General features: G+C 35.8%; 1 protein-coding gene across 2 annotated transcripts in view; it reads left to right on the plus strand.

Annotated features, from left to right (window-relative positions):
* The window catches only part of EYS (EGF-like photoreceptor maintenance factor), a 1,566,128-nt gene that overhangs the window by 987,939 nt on the left and 554,029 nt on the right, over positions 1–24,160 (plus strand). For both annotated transcript variants that reach the window (XM_078055169.1, XM_078055170.1), the window contains exon 27: positions 15,784–15,934. In XM_078055169.1, coding sequence (XP_077911295.1) covers positions 15,784–15,934 — 151 coding nt within the window. The remainder of the gene's footprint in view (positions 1–15,783; positions 15,935–24,160) is intronic.

A 24,160-nucleotide genomic window follows, 5' to 3' on the forward strand; every position in this document is an offset into this window, starting at 1 on the left:
CAGCCCCCAACTCCTTTAAGCATTTTGATGCTTACTATATGTCATCCTCACTCTTGAGATTTGAATTACAAAAGATGGCACTAATGCTGTTTTGTCAATCTTGTATCCTAGCGTAGACTGTCTTGCCTGACACGTAATAATATTGAAAAATACCTACATGACAAATTAAGAATAAATGTCTCCTAGGTAATAAGTGACAAAGCTGACAGTCAAAAAGAATTCTTTCTGACTCCAAAGTCCATGCTTTTCCTCTTTCTTCTTAATATACATGTTTTGTACACATATATATTACATTTATATGTTTATATATTAAGCAATTTAGAAAAGGACCAGGGAACAGAAGTAACGTAGCATTTCTAAAATGAAATTCAAGTGAGCAAACAACATATATGGTATCAGATAGCTACAGTGCCTCATTTTCTCTCCCTCTTCCCAAATAAAAGATGTGCAATACAGCAGAATAATCTGGAATCCCCAGTGACATTTCCTAAGGCAAATAGGCTTTATGAGTAATTGTGGAACGGCAACTAGATTAAACTGAAAAGGCCCACCAGTATGTTTAGCTTTGTGGAACTTACTTCTGTAACTAATCTGATGAGGGACTTACTCTCTAAATTCTCATAATGAAATTGTTAGCACTCTTTGAAAGTGTGATGTGCTGACCAACCCCATCAGAGAACGTTAGGTATACACTTGCATTATAAGGCATATAGTGAAACTCCCAGGGCAGATTTTTAGGTTTAGGAATGAAAGGAGGTTCTCTGAGGATGATTTCATCACCATGTCACTTTATACATTTCCATGTGCTTTTTGATCCTCCCCTTATTTCTCTGAATAAACAGACTTCCTCTATCACTTCCACTTCTGATATCTTCTTGAACGATATTGAAGGCAGTCACAATACAACCAAAGGTTCTCTGAGGGATTGCCCATGGTAGAAATTAAGGTACTACTATATAAACTCTCTTTAAAACTAACAAATTGTATTTCACAATTATTCTGCTGGTTTACTTTATCCTTCTAATATTTTTTTTTTTTAAAGATTTTATTTATTTATTTGACAGAGAGAGACACAGCGAGAGAGGGAATACAAGCAGGGGGGGTGGGAGAGGGAGAAGCAGGCTTCCCACCAAGCAGGGAGCCTGATGCGGGGCTCGATCCCAGGACCTGGAATCATGACCTGAGCTGAAGGCAGACGCTTAACGACTGAGCCACCCAGGCACCCCTATCCTTTTAATATTTTAGAAAAATAAAATTTTAAAGACATTTTATGAGTATTCAGAAATTATGAATATCACATTAAAAAAAATTTTTTTATATAATTTTGCCTAATATAAGGTCTAAATGTGTGCTAAATTGATCTAATTTATGAGGTTTTATTAGTGTTCTTTTTCTAAAGTAGATATTTCATCTCGAATTATGACTTAAATGGATAATTGCTCATAATGATAAAGATAATAATTAGATATATTGTTCCTGATTAAATTTAATCAGTGATCATAGTAGCTAATAATCTAATGTCAATTATGTTAGTATTGAATATTGTTTTACAGATCCTGAAATATACTTTAGTTAGACCCATTATAATTAATATAGGTTATTAACCTATCACTAATCACTGATATTTAATCTCAATCACAAACACAAAAATATATTTAAAAATCCGTTTATCCAGGGGCACCTGGGTGGCTCAGTTGGTTAAACATCTTCCTTTGGCTCAGGTCATGATCCCATGGTCCTGGGATCGAGCCCTGCATCAGGCTCCCTGCTCAGCAGGGAGTCTGCTTTTCCCTCTCCCTCTGCCCCTGCTTTGGTTCTCTCTCTCACTCACTCTCTCTCTCAAATAAATAAATAAAATATTTAAAAATATATATATTAAAAAATCCATTTATCCAGTGCAAAGATCTGAAATTTTAACAGGGAACAGTCTTTCAGAAGAATCATGGCTCAGGTCATGATCTCAGGGTCATGAGATCAAGCCCCGCTTGGGGCTCCATGTGCTCAGGGTGGAGTCTGCTTGAGATTCTCTCTCTCTCCCCCTCCGCCCCTCCCCCTGCTCGCATTCTTATCTCTCTCTAAAATAAATAATAAAATCTTTTAAAAAAATTTTTGTCAAGATTCCAGAAATACGAACCCTGAAAGAAAAATCAACTAGCATAATACTTAGCTTAGAACTAACCAGAAAACAACTCAATTGCATGATATTGTCAGTACTAAATTCAGAGCTTTTAGCTACTCTTTGCTCAGCTGCCCGTAATTGTTAGAAAATCTGACTATGGCTCAATGAATGCCAACAGTTACTTTGCCAGTAGAAAGCCCCATGGGCAGAGGGATAATTCTATCCTAACATGGAGACAAGGGCCAGTATGTGGTCACAGCGGAAGTGGCATCTAAGCATCTGGCAGCTTGTGGGCTTTGTGACCATGAAAAGGCTCCTGCCTTAGAATCACACTTGTTAAGGGAATAGTTGATGTATTTCTAGGAACACAATTGATGCTATAAACTAAAATGCAAAATTGATTTTTCTAAGGTCAATAGGCCAATGCCTTAGTTTTATTAAAAAATCAAAGATGGACAAATCATAACTCTGCCAATTGAGAGGTTATTTTTTCACTGGAGAGACAAAGCAGTCACATAACAAGAGAAAACACTACATAATTGAATGCAAAAATGAATGGCTCACTGTTGGTGGTATTAGATGGTGAAGAGATCATTAAGACTGCAAATATTAGTAACATTTTAGGTAATAAGTGAAGCTTAAGTAAGCTCTTAATTATGAGCAGCATTTAAATGGATAGAAGAGAAACCTTGGCAGGTGGAACAATGAGGAGACTTATCTAAATATAGCAGAAAATTCCTGTTGTGGAGCTGTCAGTGATACAGATAATTAAATAAGAGCCTGAATTGGAGGGGTGGGTGCTTGAATTCCAAATGAAGACTTTTAGACTTAGTTTTTTTGGCAATGATTTACCATCCAAAATTTTAAATTGAGTTTAACTTAATTTTTTTCAAAGACGTGATGAGGAGTGGAAGCTGGGAGTAATTCCATGTCCCCTGTGGAAACTACCTGAATAAATATTATAGGAATCAAATCCACCTTCATAACAGAAATACCCCCTATTTATTTAATTCCCTTTTAAAAAACCAATTTTTAGATGAAATTAATAAATTTCTTATAAGCTAAGTGCATATAAAATATCTCTAGACATCAGGGGTAATTTGATCTGATAAATAATTGTGTATTGACATCAAATATATAAATTGATGTCTATCTTTTATTTCTATTTGTGTGAATAGACAGCTTAGGGGTTTAAATCGTTCCTGAAACTATAGTTATTATGATTTTATAGTAATTTCTTTATATGTTTATGGCTGACCCTTTTTGGACTAATAAAAATTTCAATGTCTAGTTTCCCAAAAACCCTTAAAAGAAGGACCCTTTTTTGGACTATATGTTTATGGCTGATTAAATAAATTAATGATGTTTTCAATGTGAATATGATAGCAGTTAATAAGGAGAATACACACATGTTCAGGTTCTATGGTAAGGTTTAATCACTGCTGATTAAAAATGCTAGATTAAATATAAGATAAAAACCAGTAATTTCTAAACCATGACTTTTATAATGCTTGAGAATAATCAAAGCGTTAATGTCCAACATAATGAAATTTTACTATTTGCTGCCTTTTTGATTGTTTATTTGTGAGACTGGCCCTCTAGTCTTTGCTAAGACATGTGGAAGCTTAGAAATTGTTGCTGTATGGTGATAGGCATGCAAATAATAAGACAGTAGGTCACCCACATCTCTATTATGTTCAGCATAGTTATTTGACCTTTCTTGGCATCTACCCTGAATACCTAAACATAATGAATAGAATTTAATGGCACACTAAACTTTTCTTTCAGGTTCTAATTAGTGGCGAGTTGTTAATGATTACTATTATGTGAATATAAATGACAGATACGAGCAATCACTGCAAGTTTGGGAGAAGAACAATTAAAGGTAGTTCAAACACCAGGAGTCTTGAAAAGAGTTCTATATATATTTATAATTATGTAAAAAAATTATTCTACTCATTTGACCTTTAAAGCACCCTGTGTGCTGATTTTAGAGAAAGCATTAAAAAGCCTTGATGGAAAAATTTTACACTGCATGGTGTGCTAGGCAAACTGTATCATCAGCAAATGCTAAACAATAATGTTGTAAGACTGTTTTCTTATGTTCAGTCAATTCCTGTTAGATTCAGTTGGACACAATCAGAATAGCATTGCCTCCACTCTAATGAGCCTAAGGGGAAAGATATGACTGCTGTTAAAAAGTGTGTCTCTTGGGAGGGAGGGGGGAAAGATGGTGGAGGAGTAGGGGACCCTATTTCAACTGGTCCCCGGAATTGAGCTGGATATCTACCAGACCACTCTGAGCACCCACAAAACCAGCCTGAGATGTAAGAAGATCTGGATCTCTACAAACAGAATATCGCAGGCCGTTGGTTTTGAAGTGCGAAGTGGAGAGCCGTGATTCTGCAGGCAGATAGCAGAGGATAAACGGCGGCGGGAGGGTGCCTGGACGTGGGGATCCTACACCGCCGGTGAGTGACAGCCTCGCACGCTGCGGTCGGGGCACAGACTCGCAGACTGGTAGCATCGGGAAAGAACTTTAGGGCAGCCCCCGGGATGGAAAACCACACGAACCGCAGCCCCTCCCGGACAGAAACCGGAGCGACGGTCGAGCGCACGCAAACTGCAGCCTCCGAGTCGGAAACCCGGTGCGCCGGGGTCCGCCGGTGAACTGCAACCCCCGGGGTGGAAACCCCAAGTGGTGGAGTTGCACGCGCGCGCTCGCGAACTGGGAGCGGCTAGCGGTTTTAGAAGCACAAAGGGCAGAGACGTGGCCCGACCTGGAGGCAGGACTGGGAGTGCTGCGGAGGGGCGCACAACCCAGGACACTGCAGTTTATAGCAGCACGGACAGAAACGGAGACAGTGTGGCCTGGAGAGCTCACTGAAGAACAGACTGAGGTCTCTCTGCTCTGAGGCAGAGGGTTGGAAACGGTCTCTTCTGCTCTGACTCGCGGAAGAGACACGGAAAGCCGCCAGGGAAAGGCGCCAGAGAAAAAAAGCCCCAAAGACTGATTCCTACTGAGCCCATCCCCTGCCACAGGGGTACAGGGCAACTCCGCCCAAACAGGGTTGCCCGAGTAACAGCGTGGCAGGCCCCTTCCACAGAAGACAGGCTGGGAAAACAAGAGGCCAGCAACCCTAAGGTCCCAAGAAAACAGGTGCATCCTGCTTGGGTTCTGGTCAATAATTTCGACTCTATACATTCCCTCAAACACCCATCAACAGAATGACTAGGAGGAGGAGCCCCCAAAACAGAAAAGACTCAGAGATTATGACTTATGCTGCAGATTTACAAATGGATGCAGATATAACCAAGATGTCAGAGATGGAATTCAGGCTAGCAATTGTGAAGACAATGGCTAGAATGGAGAAATCAATTAATGGCAACATAGAGTCTCTAAGGGACGAAATAAAAGGTGATTTGGCAGAACTTAAAAATGCTATCAATGAGATCCAATCCAATCTAGATAATCTAACAGCTAGGGTAACTGAGACAAAAGAGCGAATAAGCGATCTGGAAGACAGTATAATAGATAAAAAGGGAAAAGAGGAGGCCAGGGAAAAACAACTCAGAATCCATGAAAATAGAATCAGAGAAATAAGTGACACCATGAGGCGTTCCAATGTCAGAACAATTGGAATCCCGGAGGGAGTGGAGAGAGAGAGAGGGCTAGAAGATGTATTTGAGCAAATCGTAGCTGAGAATTTCCCTAATCTGGGGAATGAAACAAACATTCACGTCCTAGAGGCAGAGAGGACCCCTCCTAAGATCAAGGAAAACAGGCCAACACCCTGGCATGTAATAGTAAAACTTGCAAATCTTAGAACCAAGGAAACCGTCTTAAGGGCAGTTAGTGGGAAGAGGTTCCTTACGTACAGAGGGAGGAACATCAGAATAACGTCAGACCTATCCACAGAGACCTGGCAAGCCAGAAAGGCCTGGCAAGACATATTCAGGGTACTAAATGAGAAGAACATACAGCCAAGAATACTTTATCTGGCAAGGCTTTCATTTAGAATGGATGGAGAGATGCAGAGCTTCCACAACTGGCAGAAACTGAAAGAATATGTGACCACTAAGCCGGCCCTGCAAGAAATATTAAGGGGGTTCTATAAAAGGAGAAAGACCCCAAGAGTGATCTACAACAGAAATTTACAGGGACAATCTATAAAAACAACGTCTTCACAGGCAACATGATGACAATTAATTCCTATCTTTGAATAATCACTCTCAACGTGAATGGCCTAAACACTCCCATAAAACGGCACAGGGTTGCAGATTGGATAAAAAGACAGGACCCATCCATATGCTGTCTACAAGGGACTCATTTTGAACCTAAAGATACATCCAGACTGAAAGTGAAGGGATGGAGATCTGTCTTCCATGCCAGCGGACCTCAAAAGAAAGCTGGGGTAGCAATTCTTGTATCAGACAAATTAGATTTTAAACTAAAGTCTGTAATTAGAGACACAGAAGGACACTATATCATTCTTAAAGGGTCTATCCAACAAGAAGATCTAACAATTGTAAATATCTATGCCCCCAACATGGGAGCAACCATATACATAAGCCAACTGTTAACCAAAATAGTCATATTGATAACAATACATTAATTGTAGGAGACCTCAATACTCCACTCTCAGCAATGGACAGATCATCTAAGCAGAAAATCAACAAGGAAACAAGAGCTTTGAATGATACATTGGACCAGATGGACCTCGTAGATATTTACAGAACATTCCATCCTAAAACAACAGAATACTCATTCTTCTCGAGCGCACATGGAACTTTCTCCAGAATAGACCACATACTGGGTCACAAATCAGGTCTCAACCAATACCAAAAGATTGAGATTCTTCCCTGCATATTCTCAGACCACAATGCTCTAAAACTGGAACTCAATCACAAGAAAAAATTTGGCAGAAATTGAAACACTTGGAAGCTGAAGACCACTCTGCTCAAGAATGTTTGGGTCAACCAAGAAATCAAAGAAGAACTTAAACAATTCATGGGAATCAATGAGAACGAAAACACATCGGTCCAAAACCTATGGGATACTGCAAAGGCGGTCCTAAGGGAGAAATACATAGCCATCCAAGCCTCACTCAAAAAAATAGAAAAATCCCGAATTCACCAACTAACTCTACACCTTAAAGAACTAGAGAAAAAGCAACAAATGACGCCTAAGCCACACATTAGAAGAGAAATAATTAAAATTAGAGCAGAGATCAATGAATTAGAAACCAGAAACACAGTAGATCAGATCAATGAAACTAGAAGTTGGTTCTCTGAAAGAATTAATAAGATTGATAAACCACTGGCCAGATTTATCCAAAAGAAGAGAGAAAGGACCCAAATTAATAAAATTATGAATGAAAGGGGAGAGATGACGACTAACACCAAGGAAATAGAAACAATTATTAGAAATTATTATCAACAACTCTATGCCAATAAACTGAGCAATCTGGATGAAATGGAGGCCTTCCTGGAAACCTATAAGCTACCAAGACTGAAACAGGAGGAAACTGACAACCTGAATAGGCCAATAACCAGTAACGAGATTGAAGCAGTGATCAAAAACCTCCCAAAAAACAAGAGTCCAGGGCCTGATGGATTCCCTGGGGAATTCTACCAAACATTCAAAGAAGAAATAATACCTATTCTACTGAAGCTGTTTCAAAAAATAGAAACAGAAGGAAAACTTCCAAACTCATTCTATGAGGCCAGCATTACCTTAATCCCCAAACCAGGCAAAGACCCCATCAAAAAGGAGAATTTCACACCGATATCCCTGATGAATATGGATTCCAAAATCCTCAACAAAATCCTAGCTAATAGGATCCACAATACATTAAAAGGATCATCCACCACGACCAAGTGGGATTTATCCCCGGGATGCAAGGGTGGTTCAACATTCACAAATCAATCAATGTGATAGAACACGTAAATAAGAGGAGGAAGAAGAACCATATGGTCCTCTCAATTGATGCAGAAAAAGCATTTGACAAAATACAACATCCTTTCCTGATTAAAACTCTCCAGAGTATAGGGATAGAGGGAACATTCCTCAAGCTCATAAAATCCATCTATGAAAAACCCACAGCAAACATCATCCTCAATGGGGAAAAGCTGAGAGCCTTTCCCTTAAGATCAGGAACACGTCAAGGGTGCCCACTCTCACCACTGTTGTCAACATAGTACTAGAAGTCCTAGCAACAGCAATCAGACAACAAAAAGAAACAAAAGGTATTCAAATTGGCAAAGAAGAAGTCAAACTCTCTGTTTTCACAGACGACATGATACTTTATGTGGAAAACCCAAAAGACTCCACTCCCAAATTACTAGAACTCATCCAGCAATTCAGTAATGTGGCAGGATACAAAATCAATGCACAGAAATCAGTTGCTTTCTTATACACTAACAACGCAACTGTTGAAAGAGAAATTAAAGAAACGATTCCATTTACAATAGCACCAAAAACCATAAGATAACCTCGGAATAAACCTAACCAAAGAGGTAAAGGATCTATACTCTAGGAACTACAAAACACTCATGGAAGAAATTGAAGAAGACACAAAAAGATGGAAAAATATTCCATGCTCATGGATCGGAAGAATAAACATTGTTAAAATGTCTATGCTACCCATAGCAATCTATACCTTCAATGCCATCCTGATCAAAATTCCAATGACATTTTTCAAAATGCTGGAACAAACAATCCTAAAATTTGTATGGAATCAGAAAAGACCCCAAATCGCCAAGGAAATGTTGAAAAAGAAAAACAAAGCTGGGGGCATCATGTTGCCTGATTTCAAGCTATATTACAAAGCAGTGATCACCAAGACAGCATGGTACTGGCACAAAAACAGACATATAGACCAGTGGAACAGAATAGAGAACCCAGATATGGACCCTCAACTCTATGGTCAAATAATCTTTGACAAAGCAGGAAAAAACATGCAATGGAAAAAAGACAGTCTCTTCAATAAATGGTGCTGGGAAAATTGGACAGCCACATGCAGGAGAATGAAACTCGACCATTCTCTAACACCACTCACAAAGATAAACTCAAAGTGGATGAAAGACCTCAATGTGAGACAGGAATCCATCAAAATCCTAGAGGAGAACATAGGCAGTAACCTCTTTGACATCGGCCACAGCAACTTCTTTCAAGATACATCTCCAAAAGCTAGTGAAACAAAAGCAAAAATGAACTTTTGGGACTTCATCAAGATAAAAAGCTTCTGCACAGCAAAGGAAACAGTCAAAAAAACAAAGAGGCAACCCACAGAATGGGAAAAGATATTTGCAAATGACACTACAGATAAAGGGCTGGTATCCAAGATCTATAAAGAACTTCTCAAACTCAACACCCAAAAAACAAATAATCAAGTCAAAAAGTGGGCAGAAGAGATGAACAGACACTTCTCTGAAGAAGACATACAAATGGCTAACAGACACATGAAAAAATGTTCATCATCATTAGCCATCAGGGAAATCCAAATCAAAACCACACTGAGATACCACCTTACACCAGTTAGAATGGCCAAAATGGACAGGGAAAGAAAGAACAAATGTTGGAGAGGTTGTGGAGAAAGGGGAACCCTCTTACACTGTTGGTGGGAATGCAAGTTGGTACAGCCACTTTGGAAAACAGTGTGGAGGTTCCTCAAAAATTTAAAAATAGAGCTAACCTATGACCCAGCAATTGCACTTCTGGGTATTTACCCCAAAGACACAGATGTAGTGAAAAGAAGGGCCATATGCACCCCAATGTTCATAGCAGCAATGTCCACAATAGCCAAACTGTGGAAAGAGCCGAGATGCCCTTCAACAGATGAATGGATAAAGAAGATGTGGTCCATATATACAATGGAATATTACTCAGCCATCAGAAAAGATGAATACCCAACTTTTACATCAACATGGATGGGACTGGAGGAGATTATGCTAAGTGAAATAAGTCAAGCAGAGAAAGTCAATTATCATATGGTTTCACTTATTTGTGGAACATAAGGAATAACATGGAGGACATTAGGAGAAGGAAGGGAAAAATGGGGGGGGGGATTGGAGGGAGAGATGAACCATGAGAGACTATGGACCTGAGAAACAAACAGGGTTTTAGAGGGGAGGGGGGAGGGGGGATTGGTTAGCCTGGTGATGGGTATTAAGGAGGGCACGTACTACATGGAGCACTGGGTGTTATACGGAAACAATGGATCGTGGATCACTACATCAAAAACTAATGATGTATTGTATGGTGACTAACATAACATAATAAAATTAAAAACTACAAAAAAAAATAAAAGTATTTAAAAAAAAAAAGTGTGTCTCTTGAATAAAATAACAATCCTGCCTGGTGAAATATTAGAATTGCATTTTCGGCAAAGAAAACATGATGGTCTACGTTGTTATAATGGAGGTGTACTTACTTTCATCTTTCTTCAGCTTAGCTGCCAGGTCTCTGGAATATGTGTATGAAAAAAGGTAATATGCCATCCTTATATTCATTTACAGTGGGTAATTTATTTCAGAAATGATAATAGCTTTGAAAACAAGAATAACCCAATGCAGAATTTTAAGTATGAAAGAAAAATTCCCATACTTATCCAAAGGTGAAAGCCTACAGAATTAGTACATAGATAATAGTGTTCTTGATGTGAGCAGTTTACCCTCTGTGACAATGAATAGAAATTATACAATAATAAAAACCATAATAAATTTTAGAGAAGAGCCTCAAATGTGATATAATTATAAATAATTAATCTCCTACCATGATATATGAATTTCCCTAATACTTTGAGTTCTTCTGTTTATTTATTCAGATCAGAGGTCAGGGCAAGTCTATAACTTAGAGTTGATAATCAAAAGCCAATCACCTGATCCATTACTATTCATGCAGAATACCTTTTTAAGGAATTAAATTCCATGTGGCTAACACTAATTAAGAGAGCTATGTCTTGAGATTTTAACAAAAACTATTATCAGATCCAGCTCCAATTAAAGAATAAAATTCCATACTCAGTTAACATTAATACTGCTTCACTGATGTGATTATGAGATAATATAAAAGATCTTCCTGTACATTGGGTCAAATAATTATCTCTGTACTCAGCCCTGTAGGTACCAAAATCTATATTAGTCAGGACATTACCAGAGAAACAGACCCAGCAGAAGATACATACTAAGAGATTTATTTCAAGGAATTGGCCTATGTAATTGTGGGGTCTGACTGGCTAAGTACAGAGTCTGAGGGGCAGGCCTGCAGACTGGAAACCTCCGGGTGGGAGCTAATGCTGCAAACCACAGGTGCAATTTCTTCTTCAAGGAAACTTCAGTTTTGCTCTTTAAAGCCTTCCAGTTGATTGGATGAGGTCCATTCACATTATGGAGGGTAATCTCCTTTACTTAAAGTCAGCTGCTTGTAGATGTTAACTGTATCTACAAAATGCCTTCACAGCAATACCTAGATTAGTGTTTGAGTAACAGGAGACTATAGCCTGTAGCTTAGTTGCCACATAAAACTAACCATCACAGACAGTAAGTTGAGAGAAATTTTTGAAGAAAATTTAGGAATATATAAATATTGAGAAAGCTTATATACTGCAAGTTAACTTCTAGAAATTTTCCTAAGAAAATAAATTGATGTGTGTATTAAGATATATGAAATAGCCATGTATTGTAGTTTTACAGAAAAGGATGAAAAAACCGAAAAAGATTCCCAAATACTCAGTGATTGGGTATCTTAGAAATAAAGTACAAGCATACAATTACTGTACAACCATTAAAATTAATAGTGTGGAGTAATATTAACATACATAAATGTTTTTATTATTAAATTAACAAAGAAGGCAAACTCTGAGTTTATTTATTCTCAGCTTTGGGGAACATTTTATCATAATATGAAAGTTTTAAATTGCAGTACAATAATAATAGTTCCTTCTGGTAAATGCAGGTTATTGTGCTTTTCCTTTTTTATATTTTCAGCATTTTATGAAATATTTTCTAATAAATATAATTAGAATAAAGTACATGCTATCTTCAAAAGAAAAATGCTGTCATTCATTAGGCACCTACTTTATTTCAGACAGTATCTTGTAAAACTGCTCGTTATTCAACACATACCATAGTGTTTGCCACATACAAGGCCCTGTTGTAGGTTTGAGGATACAGGAGTAACATAACAAAGGCCTCTCTTTCCTCATGCTGTTGACATTGTAGTGAATGAACTATAATCGCAGTAGAGAATAACATGTTCCACATGCTCAGAGTAGAGAAGCTTAAAGATCTGGTATTGAACTGAGCTCTCATTCTCAACTATAGACAGACAAAGCCTTTAAAACTCTATTCATTTCTCTTTCAGCTTTCACCATTTCTCAAAATCTCACATCTGTAATATCTTTTATTCTTCCCTCTTCCTACCATAATCATCTTAATCACACAGGGGTCAATTTCTGAGTATTTCTACTCTGCATTTGTATGTGGTCTGTGCTGCATAATTTAGAACCATTGTGTATTAATATGTACCGTATGTCACATTTTCCCATTTTTATTCTCTAGTCAGAGCCATAAGAATAAACACCACAGTTGAATATGGACTATGTGCAGATATTTAAATGAAGAAAAAAAGAAAATGTTCTCATTAGAATAAAATATTCTAATTTATAATATAAATACATATGTATATGTATTTAAGGTTCAAAATTTAATGGAGTAAATTTCAAACATCTTACTGGCTTTATTCAGTGATTCATGAATCACACAGTATTCAATCTAGCAGATAGAAAGGAGCTCTGAAGAGCTATACAAGGCAAGAGATTTTATAGGCAGAAGGGAACAGAGACAAGGAAATTATACTTGGCAAAAAAAAAAAAGTTTATTTACTTTTCTTACAGGGGATGGCAAGGGATTCAGGCAGATTACCTAACTAATGTTAATCAGGCAATTCCTAATTGGTTTGGTGACATGCAGGCTTAGCATAAAAATCTATTTTGGGTGTGTTGTCTTAAAAAATTAGATGTTGGATAAATTATAATGAGTTTATGTTGCTTCTGTAGTCAGGAAAAAAAAACAATAGAGAGTATATATATATATATGTATATATATATATATACATATATATATATATATATACATATATATATATATATAATTTTTAAGTTACCTTTTCAGTTATTATAACCAAAGGCCAAATAAATATGTTTGATAGTTTAATGGGTTTCATTTGCTTAATGAAATATGGGAAAGGAGTTCATTAACAGAGTATTAGTGAATAATTATTGCTATTTTAGTATCACAAAGCAGTACAAATTGTTTTGCCAAACATTACAATTTAAAGATTGATCGGAGCAAAAGTAGTTGTGCTTTTTATTTTTATCATTTAATGAATAACTTCCTAGAAGCTGTATCCTCCCTAAGATATTTTTAACGGCTTAATTATAAGAAGTAATTAACCCAGAAAGCTTCTAGTTTGCTTCTAAGTACAGAATCCAAGAATATCAAATGGGTTCTAAAAATGTTCAACACATTTTTCTCCCAAGTTCTTAATAAACAGAATAGCATTATCTCTTCAAATATTTTTCAAAACTTTCTTTATCAAAGCATTAATATTGTCTGCATGGCTATACCTGGTCTTAGTTTTATTAACTTTGTATCATGATACAGATAGAAGGAGGATGTAAAAAAATCTCCAGATATTTTTTTAAGAAAAAGTTGCACATGCATCATAGACATGATTTATTTCATTTTTCCTATTCTTTATTCACTATAAAAGTGCCTTAATGTGTGTGTATGTATTCACATATATAGGACAGACTTTCTGGGGTCATGAAAACATTATTAAAATTGACCATATGCTGGGCTATGCAGCCTAAGTGAATAAATTTCAAGGATTAGAAGCAAACAGAGAATATTCTTTGAATAAGCTTGATTGAGCTGTTATAACATTTTATAATACAAAAATACCAGAAAATCCCTTTACAATTCTGAATAATTCTTGGACCAAAGAAAAAAATCACAAAGAAACTAGAAAATATTTTGAATAGATGATGAGAAAGAACTTTTTGGACACAGCTAAATTTATTCTTAGAAGTTTACAATCTTGAGAGCATGTATTAAACACCCTAGAAGCAGGAGAGTAAATTAAGCCCAAAGAAAGTGAAAAGAAGAAAATCATAAAAATAGCAGAAGTTAATGGAGCAGAAAACAAACAAAGAATGGCAACTATCAACAATGCTGAAAGTGTGTTCTTTGAAATTTGCTACTCCCTACCAAGATTGATCTGCAAAACAAATAAAATGAGAAAAGGCATAAATGGCCAATATCACAAGAAAGAGAGATATCATTAGAGTCCCAACACCAATTATATTATTTTGGCAATAGTATTTGGCATAAATATATTTTATGCAAATATTTTTGATAAATAAAAGTATTTTATGCCAATAATTTTGAAAATTCAGATTAAATGAAAATGTTTCAAGAAAAAAACCACAATTTAATAAAATGGACATGATAATGCATAGATAGCTGCATTGATGAAATACAGTGCATCCATACTTAATATCTTCCTCAAAGAAAACTCCAAGTCCAGGTGACTATACTACTGAATTCTACCACATAGTAAAAGGTAGGTATAATATCAATATTACATAAACTTTCTGAAATAACATAAGGACAGCATAATCTTGATACCAAAATTTTATAAGAACAGCACAAGACAGGAAGTTTGAGGGCACTCTGTTTAACATATATATCCTTTAAAATATAGAAAAGTGAATCCTGTATTATATAAAATCAGCATATGTATTAAGGAGGGCACATATTGAATGGAGCACTGGGTGTTATATGCAAACAATGAATCATGGAACAGTACATCAAAAACTAATGATGTAACGTATGGTGATTAACATAACATAATAAAATTAAAAAAATAAAAAATAAAAAAAATTTTTTAAAAATCAGCATATGTTACGACCAAGTAGACTTATTTCAGGAATGTGTTCAAACATTCAAAAAACAGTGAACGTACATAATTCATCACAATAAAGAAAAAAGAAAAAAATTTTATTTGATAATGTCATTCAAAAAGCTGAACAAAGTAAGAGGATTTATACTACAAATATCTGGATTTAATAAAAAGTATCAGTATTTCAGGCAGTGTGATATTGGTGCAGGGGTAGAAATAATGGACCAATAAAACAGAGTGCCTAGAAACATACACACACACACATACACACACTCTGTCTCTTACAGGCAAAGATATATTGTACACAAGATAACCATATTTAAACCTGATTCTTTACAATATTTTTCACTCACACATAAAATTTAACAAAGTAAAAAACTGAAGTAGAATGTTACACTCTAATGTCATTTTAGTCATGATGAGAATGATCTGTTTATGATCAGGATTTATTTATTTCATTAAGTGATTGCCATGATTTGTTTTGTCTGTCAAAATTTAAGTTTGTATTTATGTACTTAAAACATTAAGGGTTTCTAATTTAGAACAGATTAATCTACTTCTGGCTTTGTTGGTTTTATGGTGAGATAATCTATTTACTTAAATCTTTCTTCTTTTGTTAATAGCTTAATTAATTGGTCAGACAAATGTTTATACAATACATGCTAAAGCCATAAATTTTTTTCCTAAATGGTTGCAGGCAAGAATTTGATCCATGCAGAGCTGAACTGACTATTCTAGGGAGGACTATAAAAGCAAGTGAATCTATTAATCACATATCTGGAAAACCATTGCCACAATCAGGATCTGTCTTTATTGGTGGATTTCCATATCTTCATGGTGCAAACCAGGTATTTCTGTTGATATTTTAAAGTATATTACGGGGGCATCTGGGTGGCTCAGTTGGTTAAGCGTCCGACTCTTGATTTCAGCTCACATCTTGACCTCAGGGTTGTGAGTTCAAGCTCTGCATTGGGCTCCACACTGGATGTGGAGCCTACTTAAAAAAATATATAGATAGATAGATGTAAATAATAATATGTAAATAATAAAATGACATAAAATGTCATTTTATGAGGAAGAAATATTGGAAAACTTTAGAAAAGTTTCCTGGTTAGTGGAGCTATCTTCATGGTTTCGAAAAGAAATTTTAAGCGATTCTACTAACATATGTGACTTCATCTATCCTACCAAAGTATACTGAAAGTTTACCGTTCTCATTACACAGAATTGCTCTATTGTTAGGTTGTTTTTCCATCTTATGGCTATACATGTGCATTATATTTCATGATAATATTAAGCATATGGGCTTTTGTTCACTTCTGTGCTAGTGATTTTGCTGGGTTTATGAGTGGGTTGGCTTAAGAACACACCACAAATCTGATTTGAGAAATGGAACTAGAAGACCATTCCCAGTCTCTACTTCATATGGGTTATTAAAATGTAAAAACGTTCTCTACAGAGTTTTGTGCATATGCCAACGCAGTCTCTAAATTTCCATTTAGATAATTAGCTTATTGTCTTCATTATTAACCTATATTTTTGGATGAGAACTTGCATGCTGACTTAAATGCTATTGATTATTGGCTCCATTTTATGTTATTACAGAAAATTACTTTAAAAATTTAAGGTTGCTTGTTAATTGTACCAATAGTTCATTACATTTATGAATCTTCTACTGTATTTACCATTGTACTTTACATATTTAACATGTTTTTATTATTGAAAATCTAAAATGCTCTTATTTCAAAGCCCCACAAATATAAATTGGGTATAAATCTCACAATATTATAAATGTTATGACTATTTTATGTAGGCTAAAAAATTTCAAAGCGGATATACATAAAGAACAAAAGTCACTTGCATAGTTGATGTGACATATATGCCTTTAATGAAATAAAGGAATTCTGTCTGTAAGCATGCAGACATTATTTTAAATTTAGTTTTACTCCATTAAACTTTTGTGACTTTTTCTACAGTAATGTACTTCACTGACTTTTTCCTAGATAAACAAACATATAAGCTCTATAAGAGTAGAAAATGTCTGTTTTGTTTACCTTTTTATATCTCAAGGCAAGGACTGTTTCTGTCACATAGTACCTACTACTATTTACCAGATTGATAAACATCTGGTAAATGTATGATCAATTAAAGAGTGGATGATAGGATTCCAAAAACTTACATAAATTAATGTTTAGTCATTTATATTTGGATTGGTTTCTTTTTTCATAGCTTTATATATATTTACCAAGTAAAAGATGAGTTTTCATATAGAATTTAATTTTTGTGGGCATACATTAATTAAATGCAGGTTCTCAAAACTCAAGGAGCTAATACTCTCTTGAGGAGATACAGAAATGTCTCTATAAAATTAGGTATTTAGTCTAATAGAAATATGAAAATATACAGGGGCAATACAGAAAAATAGAAAAGGAAGCCTCTTAGTCTCCCTGGGGGAATTAGGGAGTTTGTAGTTATGCATAGATGTGAGGGATGATCAAGTGTCTACCAGGTAAATAATAGTAGACTATCATTCCGGGCAGATGAAACATCACACACACAGGCTTAGGTAATGGAAAGACCTAGGAGAGGGGGGCAGTGGGAGTAGAAATAACTCATTATTGTGGAGGCAAGGAGTTTGGTGTGAATTGAGCAGGAGGAAAGCTTGATGTTGGAAAAGTGAGCAGGAGCCTGAGCATAATGCATCCTGTATAAAATGTGAAATATTATATATTTTAATACTCATGCCTATAGGACCCATTTAAGAAGTTTGAACAAGGAGTGATCTGATGTAGTTTTCTCTCTGATCGCAACTGAAGTATAGGATTAAAGGGGCTTAGACTACAGGTCAAGAATTGGTAAAGTTAGGAATAATAATATTAATATGAAATGTAAATATAAATATTAATATTAAAACAATATTAATATTAATAGGAATAATTAAACAAGAAATGGTGTTGTGACAATAAGCGTGAGAGGATGACTATGAAAGCTGTTGAGCTTGTAAATAATTATAGGAAAAAAAATAGAAAAATTGGAATTTCATTGACCAGTTTGGCTTATGTAAGTAGAGAATTTATAGCGTCTTACTTCAGATGGGGATAAGATTATTATGAAGAAGGCAAGTTCATTTTGCATTTACATTAGTTATGGGCAGAGATAATTTTCAAATATTTGCCAGCTGGTTTGCCATGACCACTAATTCTTCAGTCCATTGCATCAGTACATTCCTGCATATCATCCTATCAATGGGACATTGTGATATAGAGTAGTTATTTGAAATATGAGCCTTGAGTACTTAAGTGATCCTGACAATATGGCTATGAAGTCTTTATACAGGTGATAGTGGGAGCCACAATCACCAACTGGATTGATTTTGTAGGATAAGAGAAGAGAGAGTTAATGACTGAGGATCAGCAGTCAAGGAGTGGGCTAAAGAAGAGGGGCCCCCAAAAGTGGTTAAAGAGGAGAGAAATTGGTATTGGGAAAAGGGGAAAAAATAACTGTCACTGAAACCAAAGACAGAATTTCCAAAGGGAGTATACGTTCAACACCAAAGCTACAAAACATCCACCAGCAGTTTCAGGAGAACAATAAAAATAGAAAAAAAAATTGTAACTTTTTGAGCAAGAATAAATGGAACGTAAAAAGTAACAGATATTTGATTACTTTTTCTAGAAGATTGTTAATAAAAAGAGAAAAGGTGGTTATCTAGGGGAGGACAGAGTGTCAAAGTAGAATTGCAGAGATTGGTAATTTAATAACTGACTATATTCTAAAGATTTTTTTCTCCCAAAACCTTTTTAGAAAGGATTGGCATTAATTAAGGGATTGTCTCAGGGCGCCTGGGTGGCTCAGTCGTTAAGCATCTGCCTTCGGCTCAGGTCATGGTCCCGGGGTCCTGGAATTGAGCCCCGCATCGGGCTCCCTGCTCAGCAGAGAGCCTGCTTCTCCCTCTCCCACTCCCCCTGCTTGTGTTCCCTCTCTCGCTGTCTCTCTCTCTGTCAAATAAATAAATAAAATCTTTAAAACAAAAAAATTAAGGGATTGTCTCAGTAAAAATTTGGTACTCATTCTGGGATGTAGAAGAACTGGACATTGGTCACAATCAGATTTAGAGAAATTTCAGTGTGTAGACCAGTGAAGTTACCTGGAAATTAAAAGGATGGCCTACTAAGCATTTTTTCCCTCCTTGTTAAATATGCTGTATTTCTAAGATTTTATATCAGTCAGAAACATTTTATGATTTTTTTTATTCTCATACTGTTACTACGTCACAGTAACTGTGTATGTGTGTGACATTCACTTATATTGCTATGTACTAAATAATTGATACAAGCAAAATATAAAATATATCTATTTGATAATACTTAAAGAGAAATCATACGATGAATCAGAAAACAGAAAGAAAAAACAACTTTGTGAACCTGTTTCTGTGCAGTACAGCCCCTTTGAATATCTAAGTATCATGCAGGCTCTAACTAATTATTGTCTTCTGATTAAGAGCTGCTGTTTAAGCACAGTGGGTTGTCAGTACTCAGAAAATTAAAAACAACAGGTTTGCAGTATTAAACACTAAGAGAACTATAGTTGAATCCTCAAGCCAATAAGTGCTAAGTTACACTTACTCTCTTGCCTGTAAGTTTCCAATAATGTCTTTTTGTACTGGCCAGAACCCTTCCATGTAATAAGAGCTCCTAATCCAATGTGTATATGCTGACAGGTTGTTTAATGCTTCCCTTAACAAAAACACATAGAGCTCAGTAGGGAGGAGAGAATGAAACAGGCACTTTCAATTTTGTGACTGAAGTGTGAAAAATTCTGTGTCCCCTGAGGACTGTAGATGATAACTTCCAGAGTCCGAGAGTAAATGCCCCCTCGCTGGTGGTAGGAAAACACTCTCCTTGGTGGTGCTTTGTGTATACTTTTCAGTACCTGCGCTCCTGCTTTTGGGTCTAAGTTGCTTAAGGACACCAAGTCTTAATTCTTTAACAAATGCAGACCAAGTTACAATGGTACCACCTGTTCTCTTTGCTAAATATAAAAGAAAATAAGACAATTATCTAGATATACTATTGTTAATACATTAGTGGATTTTTTTTCTTTCTACAAAAGTTGATAACAAAATGTGTTCTGTGAAGATGCTAGTTCTTTTTCACATTCAAGTCAATCACTAATATTAAAAACAGAATTTATGATAGCATATACTCTTATATGGGATAGGAATTTTTGAGGAATCGGTGACTAACTTAATCCACTTGGGCCACCATAACAAAAATACCAAAGAGTGGGTGACTTAAACAACAAACATTTATTTTTTCATAGTTACGAAGGGTAGGAAGTCCAAGATCATGGTGCTGACAGATTGCAGTCTGGTGAGAGCCCCTTTTCTGGTTCATAGACAGCTGTCTTCTGCTACATCCTCATATTGGCAGAAGGAATGAGAGAGTTCTCTGGGATCTCTTTTATAAGGGCACTAATCTCATTCATGAGGGATCCACCTTCATGACCTAATCACCTCCTAAAGGCACCTCCTAATACCAACATATTGGGGATTAGGATTTTAATATGAATTTTAGGGGGACACAAACTTTCAGTTCATAACAGTGATTGATTCAAGAATCTAAATATTCATTTTAACTTTTAATTTCAATATAAATGAGGAATTCAATAATTATTAAAATTTTAAATGAATCCCTTGAGAAAACAAGAACACTTTGGTTAAAACAAGTATTATCTACTTTATTTATGTTTAAAACATGGATTTACATATTCAATAATTAATCTGCTACAAAACCATTCACTTTTACAAAAAGCCTGTCAATCATAGCCATAAAAATCTTTTAGCCAAAGAAGTTACTGTTAAATTAATAATCTAACACATAAAGAGAATTCTCCTTTGAAAGTTGTGATTGATTCCTGAGGAACAAAGGAAAAAAATCATGTCAGTTGGCTATATTTCCCTTTCTGTTAGAATATTTTGGTAGCTTATATTACTCATCAGGGTTCATTATAAATTTAAAGAGGAAATGACACCTCAGTAATACATAAACAATTTATGTATTTATGTTTATGATAGACTTTCAGAGGATGCTTGTCAACCTTTTTGAGCTCTTCCAAGAAACTTGTTATATGAATACAAGGTAATCAATCAGAAATAAATGGAAACACACCGTTGAAAATAATTTTCAAAAGATGACCACATTCAACCCTGTTGGGTTATGTAAATGGTGAAAAACAAAACAAAACAAAAAAACAGTTAATCTCCACCTTTACCTTATTTTCTGTCCATTTGATATTAAAAGGAAAATCACTCTACAATAAGCAAGTCTTTTAAATAAGCATTTACATAACCTGTATCTCTGATAAGCCTAAGCAAAATAATAGACATCAGAGTTTCATTGCAACGTTTAAAAATCCATAGCTTCTTCTAGAGGTTATATGTTAAGTCATTCATTTATTCATTTGGCCAGTCTGTAGGACTACCATTTAGGCTCTTAGTTATCTATTTTGCCATCAGTGGCATTTGGCTACAATGCCAAATGCTATTTCAACAAAATAGAAGATGAAGACCAACCCAATGAAAACTGTTTCTCATTCCTTGCATATATAAGAATCACTTTTAATTTATTCCCATGCAAGGGCCTGCCTTTCTTAAGCAGTAATCTGTGGACTGAGCCTCACTCAGTTGTACAGCAAAAACTGGCTCCTACTCAACATAAAGACAGATTCTCCTCCCACAGTTCCACCTTTCTCTACCAACTGTTCTTCCATTTTTTGCTCTGACCCATATCTTTATCACTTTTGTCTCTATTTCTTGATATCCTTGCAAAACTCTGCCAGGAGTTTGGGAGGGCCTATCTCTGAGTCTGTCCCTACTCCAGATCCTTTCTTAATCTGTATGTTTCCAACATTTTAAGGATCTCTCTTGAATTCCTCCATTTGTATTTGCTTCTGGTTTTGAAAAGTTCTCCATATATTTAATCATAGTTCCTTTTATTCAAGAACACTGGCTTATATTTACCACTGTATCTACCTCACCCTAATCATTTCATTTCATTAGCAAATGTAGAAAAAAATACATGCAGGTCTGCACACATAAATCTATGAAGTAGTCAGAAGAAGATCTCAAGCATGAGTCTAAGGCTTCTGGTGGTTTAAGCAACAAAATCAGGGTCCCATTACTAAGATAAGGAGAACTGGGGAGAACAGATTTGGGGGAAATGAGGAGATGATTAGATTGGATACTTCAAGTTTGAGGTATCTGTGAGGCTTGCAGAGGAGTTACCAAGGTAACACTTGTGTTCATGACTCAGGGAATTCTCAGCGTGTAGTTTTTAAATACATGTGACCAGATGAGATAACCTCAGGGGAGAGTGAGGAGAATGAGAGGAGAAGAACCAGAACAAAGTCCTGGAGAAAACTGAGAAGGTAATTAAGTATCCGAACACAAAGTAGGCAGAGGAGTGAAGAGCAAAACCAGAAAAATGTGCTGTTTTGGTAGCAGGCAGAAGAAGAGCAAGTTTCAAGAAAGAGAAGCTGTTTAACCCTGCTAAAATTGGATCTATAAAGAATAAGGGCTGAAAAGCATCTACTAGGTTTTCTGATATGGAGATCATTGATAAACTTGTAAGAGAAATGACAACCTCTTTTTAAACTCATGGTGGTGAATGAAGGAATATCATCAGCATTCTGTTAGTAACAGGTGTTTTCCCTTGGCAAAAGGGGGAGAATCTAGCTGGACATTTGCTTCCTTACTGTAACAAACATGGAAATTGCAACTGCAAGGGAGACAGTTTAGTATGTTTTTAATCTGCATTGTAAATCCTTTTAGTATCACCTATAAAGTGGAAGATGTTCATATCCTAAACAATAAAATTTTCTAGTTTAAGGATGCACACTAGTGAAATTCTTATACTTGAATACAAGGAGACATACTATGCCGCATGTAACTGGAATCATTCAGTATTTGTCTTTCTGTGCCTGGCTTCCTTCACTTAGCATAATGTCCTCCAGTCCATCCATGTTGTCACTTATTGAAGAATTTCTTTTATTTATTTATTTATTTATTTATTTATTTATTTATTTATTAAAGATTTTATTTATTTATTTGACAGAGTGAGAGAGCACAGCAGGGGGAGCAGCAGAGGGAGAGGGAGAAGCAGGCTTCCCACTGAGCAGGGAGCCCGATCCCAGGACCCTGGGATCATGACTCGAGCGGAATGCCTTCCTAACCCACTAACCCACTGAGCTACCTAGGTGCCTCCAGAATTTCCCTTTTTTAAAGGCTGAAAAAAAAAAAGGTTCCCTTTTCTTTAAAGGTTGAATTCCTGTTTTTAAAAGGAATAGTATTCTTTTCTATGTATTTTCTTTATCTGTTGGTTTGTCAGTAGACATTTGGATTATTTCCATATCTTGGTTATTGTGAATAGTGCTGCTATGAATATAGGAGTGTTAATATCTTATTAAGATCTTTATTTCAATTCTTTTGAATAAATACCCAGAAGTGGGATTGCAGGATCATATGGTAGTTCCATTTTTAATTCTTAGGGAACTTCTGTACTACTTTCCATAGCAGCTGCACCATTTCGCATTCCCACCAGCAATGCACAAGGGTTCTGATTCCTCCACATCCTCACTCCTCAGCAACATTTGTTGCATACACACACACACAGACACACACACAATTTACATGCACACATATACATATATATACACATATGTACATATATACATATATAGGGGTATGCATATGTATGTGTATGTATGCATGTGTGTATTTATTTGTTTCTCTGTCTAAAGCTCCATACTGTGGTGAATGAAGTGGCAAGAGTAGGCATTTTTGTCTTATTCCAGATCTTAGATGAATACCTTTCAGTTCTAAACTATTGAGTATGATGTTAGCTCTGGGCTTGTCAAGTATGGCCATTGTTAGCTGAAGTAATTTCCTTTTATTCCTAGTTTTCTGAGTGTTTTTATCACGAAAGGGCATTGAATTTTGTCCAGTCCTTTTTCTGCATCTACTGAGATACTTTTATGATTTTTATCTTTTATTCTGTGAAGGTGATGTATCACAT

Source organism: Halichoerus grypus, chromosome 9 (genome assembly GCF_964656455.1).
Source record: "Halichoerus grypus chromosome 9, mHalGry1.hap1.1, whole genome shotgun sequence".
Taxonomy (NCBI): Eukaryota; Metazoa; Chordata; class Mammalia; order Carnivora; family Phocidae; genus Halichoerus; species Halichoerus grypus.